Source organism: Nelumbo lutea, chromosome 1 (assembly GCF_056320005.1).
Source record: "Nelumbo lutea isolate HS-2025 chromosome 1, American lotus-T2T, whole genome shotgun sequence".
NCBI classification, from domain to species: Eukaryota; Viridiplantae; Streptophyta; class Magnoliopsida; order Proteales; family Nelumbonaceae; genus Nelumbo; species Nelumbo lutea.
Genome location: NC_142684.1, coordinates 170531112 through 170551175, shown reverse-complemented (window position 1 = coordinate 170551175; position 20064 = coordinate 170531112). Strand labels below are relative to the sequence as shown.

General features: G+C 39.7%; 1 protein-coding gene across 1 annotated transcript; it reads left to right on the top strand.

Annotated features, from left to right (window-relative positions):
• Positions 1 to 12054: 12054 nt before the first annotated feature.
• LOC148879138 (acetyl transferase 1-like) lies at positions 12055 to 15319 on the top strand. The gene is made up of 2 exons (XM_088960565.1): positions 12055 to 12741; positions 14204 to 15319. Exons 1-2 carry the CDS (start codon positions 12319 to 12321, stop codon positions 15143 to 15145), a joined length of 1365 nt encoding a protein of 454 aa, XP_088816691.1. The 5' UTR covers positions 12055 to 12318; the 3' UTR covers positions 15146 to 15319.
• Positions 15320 to 20064: the final 4745 nt, after the last annotated feature.

The following is a 20064-nucleotide window of genomic DNA, read 5'->3' as shown; positions in this document are numbered from 1 at the left end:
CACTTAGAAATTGTGGTATGAGAAAGTGTAAATGATGTAGCAAATTATCACAAACTGGTAGAGAGGAATAGGATTTTTGAGTTCTTGGCAGGGCTGAACCCTGAATTTGACATTGCTAGGCAGCATATTCTTTCTAGGGAGGGTGTGGCACTTTTTCAGGTCTATGCTTTTGTCTCTGGAGAGGAGAGTAGGAGGAATGTAATGCAAAGACAACCTGGGATTGACCAGTCGACTATGATTGGTACAACAAAACCTAAGCCGAATGGAGACAGGGGGAGTACTGAGACTAGAAGGGAAGATAAGAAGGACTTGGTGTGTGATTATTGCAAGAAGCCTAAACATAACAGGGACACTTGTTGGAAGCTTCATCCAAATCTTATGCCTGTTCGGATAAGAAACAAGAAGGGGAATGCAAATGTAGCCACTATAGGAGACTCTCCAACCCCTCTCTCTCAAACTGATTAGGAATCCATTGCGGTAGCAGTAGTGAGAATAGAATTTGAGAGGTTTGGACAGCTTTTGAGTAAGAAAGATTCACCCAACTCTAGCCTTCCAGATGGACAACAGAATGTAGGAGTCAATTACACCACTTCCTTTGCATATACAAATAATTCTTATACAACTGCGAATCTTGCATCCACTTCAGGTAAGGAGGCCCTCCCTAGATTATAGACTTAGGAGCATCTGAGCATATGACTAATGCCCCTATCATTTTCAGTTCCTATCAGTTGTGCTTTAGTAGAGACAGTGTCTCTATAGCAGATGGTTTGCATATGCCCATTGCTGGGAAGGGGACAGTTAGAGTGACCAATGATATAACTTTGTCTTCTGTTTTACATGTCCCTAGACTCTATACCAACCTACTGTCTGTTAGTCTTTGACAAAAATTTTGAATTGTTCTGTAACATTTCTTCCTAGTAATTGTGTTTTGCAGGATTTGGAGTCAAAGAAGATGATTAGGAGTGGTCGTGAGGTGAATGGAGTCTACCTTCTGGATGAGATTCCGAGACATCAGGGCCATCATGTTAGCAACAGTAGTAGTAGTGGGTCAGAGCCAATGAACCAAATTATGCTTTGGCACAATCGCTTGGAACATCTTTCTTTTAATTCTTTGAAATGTCTTTTCACAAAGCTATTTGAGTCTGTTTAATTATCTACTTTGGAGTGTAAGAGTTGTCAGTTAGGAAAGCATTGTAGACAATATTTTAAACCAAGTAATAAAAGAAGTACTTCTACTTTTAATATTGTTCACATTGATGTATGGGGCCATATCAAATCCCTTTCATGGGAGGATTCTGTTACTTTCTCTTATTTGTGGATGAATTGTACATGATCTTCTTAGATATATTTGATGAGATCACGTGATGAGGTTCCTAATTTAGTATGCCAATTCCACTAGATGGTTCTCACATATACACCGCAATAGAATGGAATTGTTGAGAGGAAAAGCAAACATACTGAGGAGGTGGCAAGGAATCTGATGGTGTGTGCTTCAGTTCTTGTGTAGTTCTAGGGAGATGCAGTTCTTACAGCCGTATATGTGATTAACCGTGTTCCTTCACGAACTTTGGGGTTTAAGGTGCCACTTAGCCTTCTTTTTCTAGATGGAGAGATATTTCATAAACCTTTGAGGGTTTTTTGTTGTGTTTCTCTTATTCACATTCTTGGCCCTCATCGCAAGAAATTGGATCCTAAGGCCAAGAAATGTGTTTTTCCTGGGTATGCTCAAAACCAAAAGGGGTATTGCTGTTATGACATAGTGTTGAGGAGCAGATTTGTCACTATGGTTGTTACCTTTTTTGAATCCACATTCTTCTTCTCGAGTGGTTCTCTTCAAGGGGAGAGTTTTGGGGAGGAGAACTGACAATCTGTTCCTTTTCCTATTTCTATGGTGTTTTCATCAGTTCAGCCAACATCTACATTAGTTCAGCCACCACCTACACCATCAGTTCAGCTAGCACCTGCACCTCCAGTTTCATTACTTGAGCCACTACGGGTAGCCTCACATCAATATCAATGCTGACAGATGATGGTTGACTAGACACATCCTCGACGCACACCACTCTCTGTTAGTCCTTCTAAAACTCCAGATTCGGCAGATACAGAGCTTGAGCTTGTTATGTTTTCTGATGATAATGTTTCTGTCCTTAACACCATTGTTGTAGCTGATTCCACTGACCTTGATCTTCCCATTGCACTTCGTAAGGGGAAGAGAAAGTGGACAGCCTACTGCATTTCACACCATCTTTTGTACAGTGCCTTATCACCTTCCTACTGTGCTTTTCTTTCTTCCCTGGATTCTGTGTCTATACCCAGGAATGTTATTAAGGCTCTCTCCAAACCTGAGTGGAAAACAACCATGCAAGATGAGATGGATGCTTTGGTCAAAAACCAAACTTGGGAAATAGTTGATCTCCCCCCAAACAAGGAGACAGTTGGATGTCGATGGGTATTCATAGTGAAGTATAAGGCCGATGGCAAGATAGAGAGGTACAAGGCAAGGTTGGTAGCAAAAGGGTATACTTAGACCTATGGTGTTGATTATCTGGAAACATTTGCACTAGTAGCTAAGATGAGTTCAGTTCGTATCATTTTATCTCTAGCAACCACCTATTCATGGCCCTTGTTCAAGCTTGATGTAAAAAATGCTTTCCTCAACGGTGACTTACAGGAGGAGGTATATATGGACATTCCAGTAGGCTTTTCTGAAAATGTTGGTAAAAGAAAAGTGTGCAAACTCAGAAAATCTCTGTATGGACTGAAACAGTCACCTAGGACTTTGTTTGACAGGTTCAGAGGGGCACTCGTCCGTTTTGGATACACACAGACACGGTTTGATCACACCCTCTTTGTGAAGAGAAGAGATATTTTGGTGTCAATTCTGATTGTGTATGTGGATGATATAGTGGTGACAGGAAATGACTTGGAGGAGATTGATGATCTCAAAAAATCATTATAGCAAGAATTTGATATCAAAGATCTTGATGAGCTCAAATACTTCTTAGGGATTGAAGTTGCAAGATCCAAGCATGGGATCTTCATTTCACAAAGAAAGTATGTACTTGACCTATTGCAAGAGACTAAGAAGCTAGGGACCAAACTAGCAGACACTCCTAGTGATCCAAATCACAGAATTAATGGTGTGGATGGTGAATTGGTAAAGGATGTGGGGAGATATCAAAGAATGGTGGACTGATTGCTATATTTGTGTATGACACGATCAGATATTTCTTATGTTTCAGTGTTGTGAGTTAGTACATGCATGCATCTCGGGTTCAACACTGGGAAGCTATTGAGAGAATACTTGCATATCTAAAAAAGCACCCTGGTAGAGGCATTCTTTTCTCAAATCATGAGAATCTGAAATTAGAATCCTATACAGATGCAGACTAAGCAGGATGCTTAGATGGCAGGAGGTCTACATCAGGAGTGTGTACCTTTGTAGGATGAAACTTGATTTCCTAGAAGAGTAAGAAGCAAGTGGTTGTGGCAAGGTCAAGTGCAGAGGCTGGGTATAGATCCATGGCTCATAGTGTTTCAGAACTTCTTTGGGTTAGATCTCTTTTGAGTGAGATTGGGGTGAAAGCAAAGGAACCTATGATGTTATACTGTGACAATTAGGATGCAATCAGTATTTCCCATAATCCAATTCAGCATGATAGGACAAAACACATTGAAGTTAATAGACACTTTATAAGAAAAAGGGTAACAATCGGAGAAGTTTGTTTGCCTTATGTCTCTTCAGAGTTGCAACTAGTTGATGTTCTCACTAAAGGGGTGGCAAGGAACAAGCTTGAACATGATTTATGCAAGTTGGGAATGTATAACATTTACTCCTAACTTGAGGGGGAGTGTTGAAGATTAATTAATTTTATGTTGTTTTTCTGAATAGATGTTTTATGTTAGTCGTTAGATAGGAGGTGGGGACCACAGTAGTTATGTGAGTCCAAATTTTATTATGTTTTTTGAGTGTTATATGTGTTGTTTTTTGTTTTGCCGCCCTATAAGGGCATAGTTTTCTTTGTACTGCTCTATTATTTTAGTATAAATAATAAGTGAAGGGGGGCCAGATTATTGCTCTCTCTTCTTTTCAACTTTTCTTCTTCTCTTCTTCTCCTTCTCTCCTCCTCCTCTCTTCAAGAAACTACTTTCTTTCATATTTTTTTAATTCAACAAATTCCTACTTATATAAATTTAAAAAGGAGGTTAAAAATGTAAATACAAAAATGAAGCAAACATGAAACATTCGAACCACTCCCTCCCTCCAGTCTCCATCTCCTTGCAAACCATAACCCTAATCCTCCCTTTGCTATCATCGCCCAAGCAACCACACTGGCCACACCAGCGACTCGACAGTCGAGTACTAGTCACCAGCCACCACCCCACATCCTCTACCTCTCTTCAGTTCTCTCCCATATCTCATCTAATGATCTTCTCCTCTATCACAGCCACTCGAGCAACCACCATCACCAACAACAACATCAGTGACGACGGTCGAGTGACAATAGCCTCGATGGCTACCACCATCACCGATGACAACTATAATCTTCTCCTCTATCTCTCCTTTGCTGCATTGCCATCGTCAGTGATAGTAGTCTCAACGACAACCACCATCATCGACGACAAGCATCATCTTCTCTATCCCTCCTGCATCGTTGCTGCACTGCCATCACCACTCACTAGCCACCACTGCCATCGGTCGAATTCAAATCTAATTTTTCAATTTGATTTGATAATTGAAATCGAATTTGAACTCAGATATTTGATATCCATCGGATATCGAATCGAATTCGAATATTAGTGTTCATAATCGGTTTTGAATTCAAGTCCAACCTGATTCGATTCGAATTCAGTCCATTTACAGGCCTACTTCCAATTCTTCTGGCAGCATAGGTTTTTCCCAAAGTGTTTTTGGTTGTAAATTTGGAATTGCATTTAAAAGCATTACATTCAAAGTGTAAATGACAAAACTAATTAGATTCAATATTTGATAGTTAAAAGAGAAGAGATGATGAAGGATTGCTTAGGAAATGCTAGGGTGATGTTTGGCATGATTGTTGTGTTCATAGACAACAGCCACGCCTTAGAATTCAGTAAAGTAATTCCAGATTCTTTGTATATTTTATGTTGTTATTTGGTAATTGCAAGGAACATCAAAATGAGGTTGAAGGATTTGAAAACAAAAAGAGAAAAGAAAAAAAAAAAGCGAAAGCAAAAGGGAAAAACACCTACATAGTAAAAACCGCGGTGAGTTCAGTATCCCTCCCTTGTTCATAAATTCACATTTCCATGGCACCGTAAGCTTTGGTGAACACAACAGTAGTGGTCGTACCCAATGCTGTAGTTTCTATGTGCGTGTGCGTGTGCGTTCACATAAAAGCTTCAAATTTGACCCGATTAGTTTCTGTGCTGTCAGCTTGTTTGTTTTTCCAGGGAAAACCAGCTTTTTTTTGTACTCCATCTTTCATCATCCATTTTTCATCACTTACTGTTACAGTTGCCCAGTTGCCAGTTGGCTGTCACAACTCTCTAATCTAACTACTACGTGCTTACAGGATGCATGGGTGATCATGGGCCGGGCCGGGATTTCATGTATTGAAAGAGGACAAATATCAAGTATTAATCCTTTTCTGTGTTGTACATTGACAAAAAAAACAAAAAAAAAAAAAAATCAAAGATTATAATTTTGATGTGGGAATTGAAACACGGTATCTGATGCATGGAAATAAGGTAGGTTGATGCGACCAGTAAGAAGGTGAATATGGCAAAGCTGGATTAGGATTTAGGACTCTTTATGCTTGTATTGATAAGACAAATTCAAAGATTATGATTTTGATGTTTGAAAATAAGGTAGGTTGATGCAACTAGGAAGAAGATGAATATATGACAAAGCTCGATTCGGATTTAGGACTCTTTATGAGGGATAGATTTTCTGTTAGGACCATAAAACTGAAAAATCGAGGAAATTTAACGCCACCCTACCTCTTTCCATTCCACCACATGAAAGAATCCTCAGTCGAGGCCGGATTTGTTCATCATAATACATTGTCAACCCATTGTTGGTCACATTCATCTAGCTGCATGTGCTAACATTGAGTAGTCGACAAGAAATTTAACGCCACGTTTGGACCTTTCTCAAGGCCAACAATTTCTTGTCTTCTCATTACAGAAATTAAAAAGCATTTCTTGGGTCGTTTACACAAAACCCTAACATGGTTTATTCACCAGATTAAGACCCAAATTAGAAAGAAAAAAAAATAATTTCAAAGACGAACATGTCTAGCTAGATTATTTTTGAACCACAACCTGTTTTGTCGAGATTGATTCTGTAGAAAAAAATTTGCAATAAGGATATAATTGGAAAATGACTTGAGATCCAACTAGTAGGTTGTCAATTTGGCCTTAGAGTGTCACCTAGTACATGGAGTGCCACTTGTTTGTGATCACAGAGGAGAGGTTCACTTATTTACTACAAGAGAGGAGTGCTTCATTTAAGAATGGGCACATCACTCAGACATGGTTAGAGCTCAGTCTACTTGTTATGCCCTTATTGACATGTGCATACGTGGTAGACATTATGTAATGGCCTTGTTTGGAATGTAATGGTATTGATGTTCTGATCAATTCGGCCACATGTAACATCTACATAAATGTCCATGTGTTGCTTCCTCAATTAACTAGATGTACATGCCGTGAGTTGGTACCAGGCTAGTTTAGTCAGGTCAAGTTGGCTCAGCCAAGTCAATTGGGCTTAGCTGAACTCGGTTAGGTTGGTTTGGCTAGTCAACCAGGCTTAGGTGAATTCGGTCAAGTTAACTTGACCAATGTGGCATTCAGAAGTATATTTATTTTATGGATGGACCATTTCAATCTATGTCACGGGATAAATACAGAGTTCAGTTTGGTGTGGACGGGACTGATCCACAATATATCGTGGACCAAACTCCATCCATAATTCAATATCTCATCAACACTGATTGAATTCGATCCCAAATATTATACAATTTTTTATTGATAATATGTATCATACGCATCATTTTTCACCCTGTAGCATTTCACTCGCATTTTACCGTTTAGCACCAAGTTCTCCTTGCCGCTGTGCTTCGCAGCAAAGGGAAGAAGACGATTCCCCCAAGAAAATTAAAATTTATGCAATATTACTGATGCTTTCCTCAAAATTAAAATTTATACCATAATTTTTTTGGGGGGTTCGAAAACAGATTCTGTAGCTTCTCATCTAGAATCTGGTGGTACATAGTTAAAATTTATACATTATTATTGGTGCTTTCCTAAATTTGTTAAGACTTGTAGCTAGTAGCACGTTAGTGGCTTGAACAAGAAAATTAAATGCTTTTGGTCAGTTGTGCCTCTTGCAGTAGTTTGAAAGAAATTCCAACATTTTTGAGCATAAAAGGAACCCAAAAGTTATAGTAAGAACGACTTTTCTTCTTTTTCAGTGCACTTGATGATCCTATCAAAGAGTTCAAGAAAGTAGTGGACCAATATTTTGATGCTATGCTTGTCTTAGAATATTGGTTTTTGTTATCTTTATTTAAATACTAATTGTAATGTAGGTGGCTTTTTCCATCAATTAGTACGGGATTCAATAATGGATTATTAGTTTGTATAAATAGTTTGATGCTATGATTGTCTTGCAATAATTTGATATTTTGTTTGTTTAAATAATATTTTTTAATATTTTTTATCAATAAAATAATAGTTTTTATTTTTAAATGATTTCATTACCATTTTTGTTGAAATTAATATATTTTTAATATAAATTCATTGCCGATGCTTTTTTTTCAATTTATTTATCACATAAATTATAAAAACTAGACATTTATGTTCATTTGTATAGATTACTTCATAAACTATATATGAGATACATGGAATAAAAAAGTGTGGTGTGGGCTGGTCCACACCATGCCTACAAAACACCACTATGGATGTGGACTGGACATTAGTATGGATTATGGTGTGGTGTGGATTGATCCCTGCCACAGAGTCTATCCATAGTTCAAAACAATTATTGACTGTGATGTGGTGTGGATTGGTCCCTGCCATAATGGTGTAGCGTGGGTCAATCCACACCCCCCAAGTTAGCTACTCTTAGATTTGCTCAACCTTCTAAAGTGATGTAATGTCAATTAATGACTTTGTTGCATCAACACTTTGGATTGGCAAGGGAGTTGTAGGTTGGTTCAGGTCTGTTGTTCCCAGTGGGCCCTAGACAATAGGTCGATTATTTGAGGTCAGTTGTTTATAGGTTGTTTTAGATCAGCAAGTTGGTTGCATAAGTAAAATGCGCTTTCTGTTCAATTTTCCATACATTCGTTGCTTCCAAAATTTGAAACAAGGATAGAATTGAAAAATTTTTGGAGACTTTGGCTAATAGGGTGTCACCTCACCCTCAAAGTGTCAAGTCAATAATTTCAAAACTAGAGAAAATGGACTGAGATCGATAAGATGCGACATAAGGTGAGGTGATATGAAGTGAGGTGCGTTGAGGTGTCTGGTGTATGTCTTGTGTGTAGTATCCAATGTAATATCCTTAAACAAATGAGGGGACACGCCTTATATAAGAGAGGAGCTTCATCTACTTGTCATGCCCTACACGTGATGGGCATTAAGCAATGCGGGCTTGCATTCAATGTGCTGATGTCAATCTTCTCATCCACTTGGCCACATGTAGCATTGATATGCATGTCCATGTATTGCTTCCTTGACTTACCAAATGTACATGTCATGAGCTGGTCCTACGTCGGCTTGGCCAAGTCAGGTCAGCTCGACCAAGTCAATTGGGCTTAGGTAAGCTCTATTAGGTTGGTTTGGCCATGTCAATCAAGCTTAAGTAAACTTGGTTAGGTAAGCCCCGCCAAGTTAGATACTCTTAGGTTGTCTCGGCCTTTTAAGGTGATGTGAGGTCAATTAACGACGTTTCCCCTAGCTTGTTGCCACTTGGAAATTTTTGATTGGTGGTTGGTTTTGGTCATTTTAGATTCTAGGGTAAGTTCTTGGCTTGGTAGATTCAATGTTGATTCCAGCTAGGTCTATCCATGGAATCTTGTCTTTAAAATAAACAATAACAAGCTCTACAACATTATTGATTTACAATTTTTACACTACTTACTATACACCTTCATATATTATATTAAAGAAAACTTATCAATTCACTTAAGTGGCCCAATGGATAATCAAGTTCAATACCAAGGTTGAATAAATCCGGTTCCAGGAAGGCTAGTTCTCTAGGTTGGTTCAAGTACGATAAAGCTCTAGACCTTTGAACCAGCCTAGATGGGGTTAATTTCAAGATTTCGAAACCAAACCATACCTAAGAACCTAATAGAACCAGCCTTATCAAGGCTTGTTTTGAGGTCGATTCCAATTGGATCTTGGTAGAACTGTCCCATTTGCTTACCTATAATATCTGGTGGTTGGTCTAGTGCCCAAATGAAGATGAGGTTGCTAGTGGAGTTAGAATGCGATGGGTTCATTCCCAACAGCCTTTGGTATTGGATGCAAGTTAGTACTGCTAAGGGCATATGGATTTTGTCTTTCATAACCCATGTCACATTGGCCTAGTCTTTTTGGAAATCTTTGTTTGTAAGACATAGAGAGGACCTTATTAAACTTTTGGGCCCAACTATCACTTGATACAATTATAATCAAATGTTGTAGTTTGTAATAAGGTCTTAGTTGCTAACCAAAAAAAGGGTAAATTACAAAACTCCCTTGTATTATGGGGTTAATGACAAAGTCCCCTTGAATTTTTAATATCACTTTGCAACAAATGCCCCTGTCTATTAAATCAAATGACAAAATGTGTTAAATTACTATAATACCCACATGAACTTGTTTTATATTTTCGTTGCCTTTTTCTTTTAAACCCTAATTGACCCCAAAATATCTTCATTTTCTCCAAAAGAAACGAATTAAAATAACAAGAATCATTTCACTTACATAGAAAAACAAGTTTCTTTAAATTTTTGTTTTATTTCACTTATATGAATATTGTTAGAAGGGTTAGGATCCTTCATATGGATGGCCGAACCATGCTAGATGGTTGGGCGAAATTTCAAAAATTTCTTAATCCTTCTGAGAATCGAATTCCCTATGTTTTGAAAAACTGCATTTTTCAATATCGATCTTGTACTGAACCAGGCAAGATTTGAAACCAATCAAAGAGGGAGATTTATACCTGATACGAACACTACAAGTGCATATCCCAAGGTGGAAGTTCACGGCCAAATCAATCCTAAAACCAGCCTCCACTGAAGATGGTGCAGTTTTAACAAAACTGCAACCCAACTACTTTGATCGATCTGGGGAAAGTGAGCCTGAAGTTCCTCTAAATTTTTCTTGCAAAAATCAGAAGAAAACTTATCTCTGTCAGTCCTTGAAAGCCTAGGTCATGATAGGGTTTCTTGGAAGACAAAATAGAAGAAGAGAGAACAAGAGAGAGCAAGAGAGAGTGGTATTCTAATCTAGTTCGCCCTCTTCTTCTTTTATCTCTTTATGGAGCACTTATCCTAATCAAATTAGTATATTATCCAAACCTAATTTGGATCTAGACTCTATTAAGAGATAAGCCATATCATCTTAAGAGGATGGGTGCTCCATACCCATTTCCAAACCCATATTTAATACTTAAGTTGTCATGTGACAACTTACTTAATCTTATTAATTATGGGCCTTAGGCCCATCAGCTATAAGGCTCATGATCCAAGGGTGTTGCATGGCCAATTTAGGCCTAATTTATATAGGCGATACCCCACAGTAACCTTACATAAGTTCACATGGGTTCAACCTAGATTCTGTAAAAAAGCTTAGCCAAATTCACTACTAAACACAATGAACCCCTAAGCATATCACTATGGGCTCAATATGGGCCCAACATTTACATTTAATAATCCTTGAACTCAGTCATCCTATGAAGACCCAAGGATAATGGACTTAAGTAAGATAAAGTCAATAAGGTAATCAGTCCTTAATGGTCTCTTACACTTAACCTCTCGACCCACAATGATCATACACTACCCGACAAGGACCTCTCCCCAGACTGCAAGGTACAGTGTCACTCTCTACTCGGGTGAATCTCGAGAATTAAACTCTTTTGCAAACATTTTTCATAAAACATAATATATATATATATTTCAAAAACAAGTCTCAAATATAGTTGAAATCCACCACTGGTAGTTTAGGTTTTCATCAAAGAAAGTGTAAGCCCTATTATTCACTTTGTCCGACAAAGGGGCTGATCCTATCACTATGATCACCCACTCAGATAAATTCTCAAACTGCCCTAACATACCTAGGTTTTGACCGTCAATGGATCTTACTGATTGGCATATCAACGACAACACAATCTAACACCTAGTGTTGTACTATAATCAAGTCTAGGGGCTATGTGTAACTTTTCAATTTTGCCCATCAATTTTCAAGGTCCAGAGCATAACTACAAAATGGTCTGGGTTCAATGTTTTAACCAAACACATATTGCATGTGCTTTGGGTCTAACCCTAGCAAGTGAGACAAGCTGCCCCAATTTCTTTGGCAACACACCAGTGTAAGACTTGGGAGTCTCTCTAAAAGTCGAGAACATTCTAAACTAACACAAGTCTCATAAGTATCTTTTTCAAAATTAAATTAATGATACTCTAATGGAGGGGTATTTGTCACTGACCCATTACAGGGGGGTCTTATAATTTATCAAAAAAAAAAATCATCTGAATTTCAATTTCATTATACTAGCATAAATTTGTACGAGTACAAATAAAAAAAGACTGAAATTTCTTGTTTATTTTGTGTGAGGTTTCACTTGAAGCAAGTATATGGACCAGAATTTACTCTCAACTCATAGCTTCCAAAATACAGTCTATTTATGGGAGAGAGATGCCGCTATCATATCATAATGAATTCACAATTCAACGTAAGCAGAGAAATACATTAAATAATTGGGGGAATCTAAGTCAATCCCTCTCCATGGAAATACGAATACCGAGTCGAGACCGGAGAGTGATAATTACTTAATTAAACAGTCACGGTGCAGAGAACAGAAATAAATGCTTTGCAACCAATACCAGTTTCCCGCTTTAATTCCTACCAAATTTTGGCGAAGTTATTTTCTTCCCTTCTTATAAATGCTTTGCAACTAATACCAGTACCGGTCTCCCCACTTAATCTTATCCTCTTCCCCTCTACCTATAAATAAACTCTGCCCAACTTATTTTCCTCCCTACTAAATCGCAACGTTGTTTTTACCCAAAAAAAAAAAAAAATCACAACGTTGTGTTTCTTTTTTCTTTTTTTCTGGTGAGGATGTCGGGTGCCAAGACAATCGTGGAGGTGTGTTCAAAACTGACGGTCGTCTCCGACACCCCCACTCGGCCGGGGAAGACATTTTCACTATCCCTGCTCGACCACACCATGGGCCTTCACACCCTTCACATTGTGTTCTACTACCGCCACAAATGGTCCAACTCCGACGATCTCGGTCGGCTCAGGGAGTCCTTAGCAGACGTCCTGAATTATTACCCGCCGATCACGGGGCGGTTTCGGAAAGGGGAGGACGGGAACTGGGTGGTGGCGTGCAACGACGCCGGAGTTAGGATCCTGAAGTCGAATGTCCATACTACGCTCGATGATTGGCTGAAATCTGCAGAGGGGTCCGAGGAGAGAGATCTGACGGTCTGGGAGGATATGCCCGAAGATCCAACCCTCTGGTCACCATTCCGTATTCAGGTAAAACCCATCTCATAAGTTTGTATTTCCCCTCACTTGTTGTATGTTCTGATGACTTGTTTTTGACGTTTTCCCATTATATTTATATATTATTTCTTCTCCCTAATTATGCGAATGCGAGTGCGAAGGGGAAATTCTAGCTACACGGGTTAGACAAACCCGCCTTTGAGTACAGAAGCTTCCACGAAGCTCATACACCCACCCTGTACGGTCTCATCAACCCGTGTGGCTAGCATTCCTCTCTGTACGAAACATTTCATTTTCTTCCCGTGGTGTTAAAATAGAACTATTCCTAGTGGCGTTTTGTTGAAATTCCGTTCCCAGTTTCCTCTGTTGCCCGATATGGGCAGAGACCATGGAATTTGTATCCTATACCTGCAATCAATTCTTGCTAGGATGAATTAAAACAAAATGAAAAGACAAAAACAAGCTTAGGCTTAGCTACGGTGAAATGAAGCCTAGCTTATAGACGGTTGCAGGCTTACAGCATGGATCAATTAATATGTGAACTCCAATTAAAGGGAGAAGCATTTTACATTTTAAGTTGATCAGATGGTACATCTTTACAATATTGTTAATTACAAATGTAATTAGTCATATATTGTAGTTTTTTATACTCTAGAACTTTGGGCAAAATCTTGCAAATAAAGCTGATTACGACCTAAAGGAGAAATAAATGTGAAAATTCTTGGAAGAATGACCATTCAGCCTAGGTCAGAATTCATAGGCTTAAAGTATAATTAGGGTAGATGCATCTACCAGTTCGGAATTGATGTCAATTTTATAAATGTATAAAGTGTGAATTTTTAAACTTTTGAATATTTATAGAATACCGCAGAATTTAAATAAGCCTATCCGTAATTGTCTGAAAATTCTTCTTTATGATCTAAAGCCTAAAACCATGGATAAAGCGCATGATGCAGAATGGCAAACTTGATAATCTCGAGTAAACTTTATTTATTCTGGGCCTCTCCCTCTGGGTTGGGGGGTGGGGTGCTCGTTTCCCTTCGCCGAGAATCTGATCATTGGGAATAGCAGTGTACTGCTCAGAATTCTTGAAGCTTGATAATCCTGATTCCTGACTTGAGTACTACTTGGGCTGACAGAGACTGCAAAGTTGCAATACCCCTTTCGCCTCACTTTTCTGACTCGCAACGCTTGATTGATTTCGCTACTTCAAGAAAACCTGCAGTTGCTGAAATGGGTCCTTAATTCCTCTTCCAAAAGTGTCTGTTCATTGCCTCAGGTGTTTGCTGCAGGTTCCTTTTGGGTCAGGCCAACCCAAAATCACTCACTCTAATTTCTTCTATCAGTTCCTAATTAAAATAATTTCTAAAACACAGTTGTTGCTAGGAGAGTTCCCATTTTATAAATATTGTTGCTAGGACCGACTGTATTTACGAGTCCCTTCCCTTCCTGCTATATCAGACATTGACAATTGATTGGACTTTAAATTCTGCAGCTGAATGAATTTGAAGGGGAAGGCATGGCAATCGGGCTAAGTTGTTCGCACATGCATGCAGACCCAACCTGTGCTACCATATTCTTCAAGTCGTGGACGGAGACTTACCGACGTGATGCCATCAAACACTCCCCATTCTTCCACCCACCTGGACTCCGGGGCCGACCTAGCCCCAACACAAACACCGAGTCTGCCAAGTATTATGCAGCCAAATCAAAGGCCCAACCCCCCTCCCCTGTTAAAATGTCCACCGCCACCTTTCGGTTCTCAGAAGCAGCAATTCAAAAATGTCTCTCGGAGGTCCAAAACCAATGCCCTGATGCTACTCCCTTCGATGTTCTCGCGGCACTCTTCTGGACATCCGCAGTACGCGCCAAGACAGCTCCAGAGGCCATTCCTGAGCAGAAACGCAGCCTCTCCATTTGTATCGACATTAGGAAACTCATGCACGCCCCACTCCCTCATGGTTACTTTGGCAATGCTCTGTATTTTTCCTTGGTTTCATCGGAGGCGGGGAAGATGGATGAGGGGGGTTTAGCTTATGTGGCTGGGCTCGTACGAAGCCATATATCGAGCCTAAAGGAAGAGGATTTCTGGTCAGCCATAGATTGGATCGAATCGCAGAAGGAGGGCGGCAAGTTTGCACCAGCTTGGAGGATGTATGGTCCAGAGCTAACATGTGCCAACATGGAGCACCTGTTTTCTTACTCTGCAATGTTAGAGGAGTTGAAGCCTGTGCACGTCTCATATCATATAGGGAATGTAGAGGGTGAGGGGTTGATTTTGGTGCTCCCATCACCGGAAGAGGGGCTTGGACGGACGGTTATGGTAACTTTGCCGGAGGATCAGACAGTTCAGCTATGCAAGGATCCAGCTATTTTGTCCCTACAGCCCACTATGCTTCTCTGTGGGATGAGCAATAGTTTCTCTCTCTCTTCATAAATTTGGGATATGGAGTAGTGCTAGTTTATTTTTTTCAGGTAAAAGAGTGGTGATTAAATTATATTGTGGGTAAAGTTGTACAAGGTATCATATTCACGGTAGAATGAATTTGATATTTATAAGCATTAAAGTGTTCTTGGTTTTAAATATATAAATGAATTTTAAATCCCTAAACTGACTCGCTTAAAATCTACTTGATCGATCTATATATATTTCATTACTAAAAGGTTTAAATCTTTACTATTACTTCGGCATTCAAGAAAAATCGCATTGATTGGCATTAAATTAGTTTTGTTATTTAACAATGACGCAGCGGCTGTTAAAGATAGGCTATATGGCATATACCTAAATGATGTAATATTGAAGCTTAATCAGAGTAGATGTTTATTCCAGGGCGACGTAATCGTACACTCGTCGTTCTCCAACGATAATGAACGAAGGAATTTCTTTCAAATAAGACAAATGTGTATAAATTGTTTTTACAAAAAAAATGTGTATAAGTTGGTTATAAGCTATTACCGAATTGCTAAGAATTGTGAACCAACGATAATTACAAGTGATTTGATTCAGATCAAAATTAGCCTTTTTAAAAAGGGTAAATTTTTTAAACTACCCTTGTGATTTAGGAATTGATTAAGTCTATCTGTTTTAGTGTTTATGATAATTGATTAATACTTCATTTATCCTTAATATCCCTTAATTTTCCATTAACATAAAGATTAAAAAGACTATTTTACCCTTTAAATAAGTTCGTGGGTCTTAGGTCTCTTTTAATTCATGGCTATTCCGCTGCTCACATGTTAGTGGGCCTTAGTCCTCCACCCTTTAAAGAATAAATGAATCATCGATGCTCTCTATTTTCAATACACCGCTTGCCATCATCTCCTTACATCTGTGTCCGACGAATTACAGTAGCAGATCTAACGAAAACCATACCTGGTATGTCACTAACACTAGAATATTTGACTAATTACAGCTCTAAAACCTCAAGAAACCAGCCAAGACCATCCGATTTCGACTACGAATACATAGAGATAAAAGAGATAGAGTGATGGAGAGGAAGGCAGCAAAGATCAACGTTGTGATTAGCCCCTCCATCCAAGCTCGACCCCTAGCAGCTAATCAACATTGTGATTAGCTCAACGTTGCTGAAATGGCATCTGCAACTTGTAGATCTGCTTCGAGCAGAGGGAAGGGGATTCAGTTGCAACTCCCAGATCTAGGCAATACATAGTCCAACGCCAATGAGCTCTTGATTTGCAACTCCCATATCTACTTCAAGCAGAGGGAAGGCGATTTCCAAAGGTGAAGATTAGAGAGATGAAGGACGACTACCTAAAGTTTGAGCTCCGAGAGGCGAACGAAAGTATTGCTAATGCCCTCCTCCATGTGATGATTGCGGAGGTCCCACCATTGCAATCAACCCTCCTCTGTCACCAGCTATGACTTCAAAAGCTCTAACATTTCCGTGGTATTCACATGTTTTTAATTTCCTTTTGTTAATCTGTTTCCAGATCAATTTCGATCCGAACACTTCCAGACCACCATCTTTAATTCCGAGCAATAACATGAGCTCTTGAAATATACATTCTGCTCTTATAAACAACATATATTTTATTCAATTTATTCAAAGGACGCTTAATATGATAAACAAGATCTCAGTTTGACAAAAAAAAAAGAGTATTAGTTTCTCACTGCATGTAGACAATCTGACTCAACAACTAAATTTCAACCCACTCTTAGCAAAGAAACCAAATGATCATTTTCTACCATTCATAGCACCACCATCACACTTGATGATAATACATTGGTCATCTAAAATCCTATTATACTCCCTTGAGACATTTAAAAAACTTTTGAGCAACTGATTCTACCATTTTCAAGTCTGTTGGCAAACTCCATTACATCTCTAATTCATGACAATGACCATTAAAATAAAAAATTAAGTCATTATAAACATCCCAAAGACTACAAAAAACCATTGCAATCCACTCTAGCAACCTCTTTTTCTCCACACTTTCATGAAAGGAATTCAAAAGGCAAATAAAATCAAAGATAGAATGAAACTCATCATTACCAATAACAATAGAGCACAGACTAGAAAAAGGAATAGCACGACTAAATGGACAAAGAAACAAAAAAGATGGGCCTGCCTCAATCTATTCCAACTGTAGATGCAGACAAGAGATAGAGGATGGTTGACTTGAAACCAGGGGTACGTAGGATGATGATTGGGATGAGGAGGAGAAGGTAGTGAAGTTAGTAGGGGGACTCCACGCTGGAAATGCATCTTTGAAATTTAGGAAGGGTATTTTTGAAATTTTTGATAAATTTATTAGTCACATGATATCACATGTAACAGAAAGTTAACAGATGCTAATGATAAATGCAGAGTTAGTCAATTGTCAAAAACAATAAGGATAACATTAGTCAATTTTCAAACAGTAAGGGTATACTTAGCCAATTAGCTAAACCATAAGGGTAGTTTAAGAAATTTACCATTTTAATAATATATAGGGTAAATTACAAAGACCCCTCTTGTACTATAGGGTCTGTGACAAAGACCCCCCATTACTTTGTTTTGTGACAAAGATCCCCCTATATTATGACCGTGAGACAAAGACCCCCTTCCATTAGCCTTCCGTCCAAAAAGGTTGTTGCAATATTTTTTAATTACCATGCTACCCTTATAATAAGTAGGAGAAAAATACTGTTCATCTTCCTTAACATTCTCATTTGCTCCAGAAAATCACACTCACTGATCACACACTGTATACAATAATGATGCAAGGAAGTACATCCCTCGGATTGAAGAAAAGTTAGGGATAATTGAAGTGATTTTTTTTTAATCTATCTAGTTTGGATTAAGTATTTTACCCAAATTTGGAGCGTATATGAAGTTTGCCTTCATGGTCCATGGTTCCCTTTTCTAAATCAACAGCCGTATAATCCATGTAGTGCAGAGAAATAGAGCGTCATGATCATCTTACTTTCTACTACAGTAGAACATTCTTCAATATTCAGTTAAAGAATCCTGCTTCAATATTTTTGCCTCGAGCACGGTAGCAGAGGAAGTTAAACCGCTTCACTTTCATCTCTGAGCGACACAAAACTCGATTTGAAGATGTTGATCAGAACGATTGGACAAGTGAAGAGTAAGTTGGGTAAGAAGTTAGCGAGGTTTCTGGGAGGAACACTATCTGTTTGTAGGGAAGCTGCAGTGGAAGTGGCTGCTAAAGACGGAGAGTCAAGGATCTTCATGGTCTCTCGAGAAGTTTCAGGAGATGTCATAGCTTCTCGTCTCATGGCGTCTCTTAAGAAGCTCTATCCATTCCCAATCCATTTCGCCGATGTCGGAGGGTAAGCTAGCCTTCTTAGGCTCCGATCTTAACCAATGTTTCACTAACTTAGTTCATTTCGGTTCAACACATCTTGGACTTATTTCATTGTTAAACTGATAAACACGAAATTGTGAAGTAGGTATCAATTAATTGAGCAATTTATGTTGATGACATCGGATTGTGAACTGTTGCTTCTCGGAATGGCCGAGGACAACAAGGTAATTTCGTCCCTGAGCTCAGGAGGCAGGTCGAAGGCTTTGAGGGTTTGGAGGGGATGCTGCCGAGGTCAAGGTGTGTAAGCCGAAGCGGAGTGGTCTCTGAGTACGGTAGAAGCCGGAGGTAGGTATCTGATCTTTGCTGGAAGACAGGAGCTCGTCAGAGAACCCCGTGTGAGAACCCGAGGTGGAGTCTCCGAAGATCAAGTTAGTACAGGGTACGAGAAGAGAGAGAGAGAGAGAGAGAGAGAGAGAGAGAGAGAGAGTCCTGGAGCCTAGCTCTAGGCTAGAGCAATCAAGGCAATAGTTATATGATTCCGATAGTAAAAAAAGAAACAACTCCCCTTTACCTGGAGGGGCACACCCCTATTTATGCTTGACCTGCCTAGAGGTAAGTGGAGATGAACGCCTGAGATGGGAGCCGTACAGGGGCTGTCAGCGGTTCTGGCAGGACCATGTGATAGCGTCGTGGTTGGTTTCGTACGAAGGGGTAGGGTAACCCCTACTGTAGCGGATCCCGTTCCCTACTTTGGCACTCGTGGGTTGGGCCTCCCAGCCTCGAATGGGTTGGGTTAGGTCACCCCACATCATTTGCCCCCCCCCCTCCTGAGGCCGAGGAAAAGAATTCGGCTTCGATTGAAAGGAGTAATAATGGTGAGCGCCAGTGGGCCCGATAGCCGAGGTGTTCCCTGCAGTGGGGTCCTTTCCTGCATCTCTGCCTAGTTCATCTTCATGAGTAGGGCCGAGGACCAGAGGGAGCCGAAGGTTGTTTAGGCCGAGGACATGTGAAGCCATGGGGGGGGGGGGCGAAGGGGCCCCAAGATCTGTGGGCAAGATAGCTCTCTGGTCGAACCGATCAACTCATTCGTGAGAACGGGTCACTTAGACCGATGGGTTGCCTTGGGTGGACTTTGCTGGTTCGTCTTGAGCTTCGTTCCATCTTCCAAGGGTGAGCGCTCGGGGGTGCAGTGCGACTGGATCGTATGTGCAGAGGTGCTCCCTGTCCATTGGATCTGCAATAATCCGAGTCATTGCTAGCGTGTTGTTTCATCTTCTAAGGGGGATTGTCACGCGGTGCGTTGTGATTGGACCATGGAGGTGGTGGCTTATCAGCCATTTGATCTCAAGAGATCTGAGCCGTTAACTCTTCTTTAAATAGCGGCTTCGATGGAGGAATTCTTGTCATTTTGCCTCCAAGCGTCTTCGTTCTTCGAGTGAACTTAGCTCCCAGATCTTCCAGTTTTTGACACTCCATCTTTGTTCCTTTTTCCTTCCACCTCCTTTCTAGGTAATCGACAATGTCTTTCTCGGATTACGGACCCGAGTGCTAAGAACTTCTGAACATATCGAAGGGAGCTCTTGA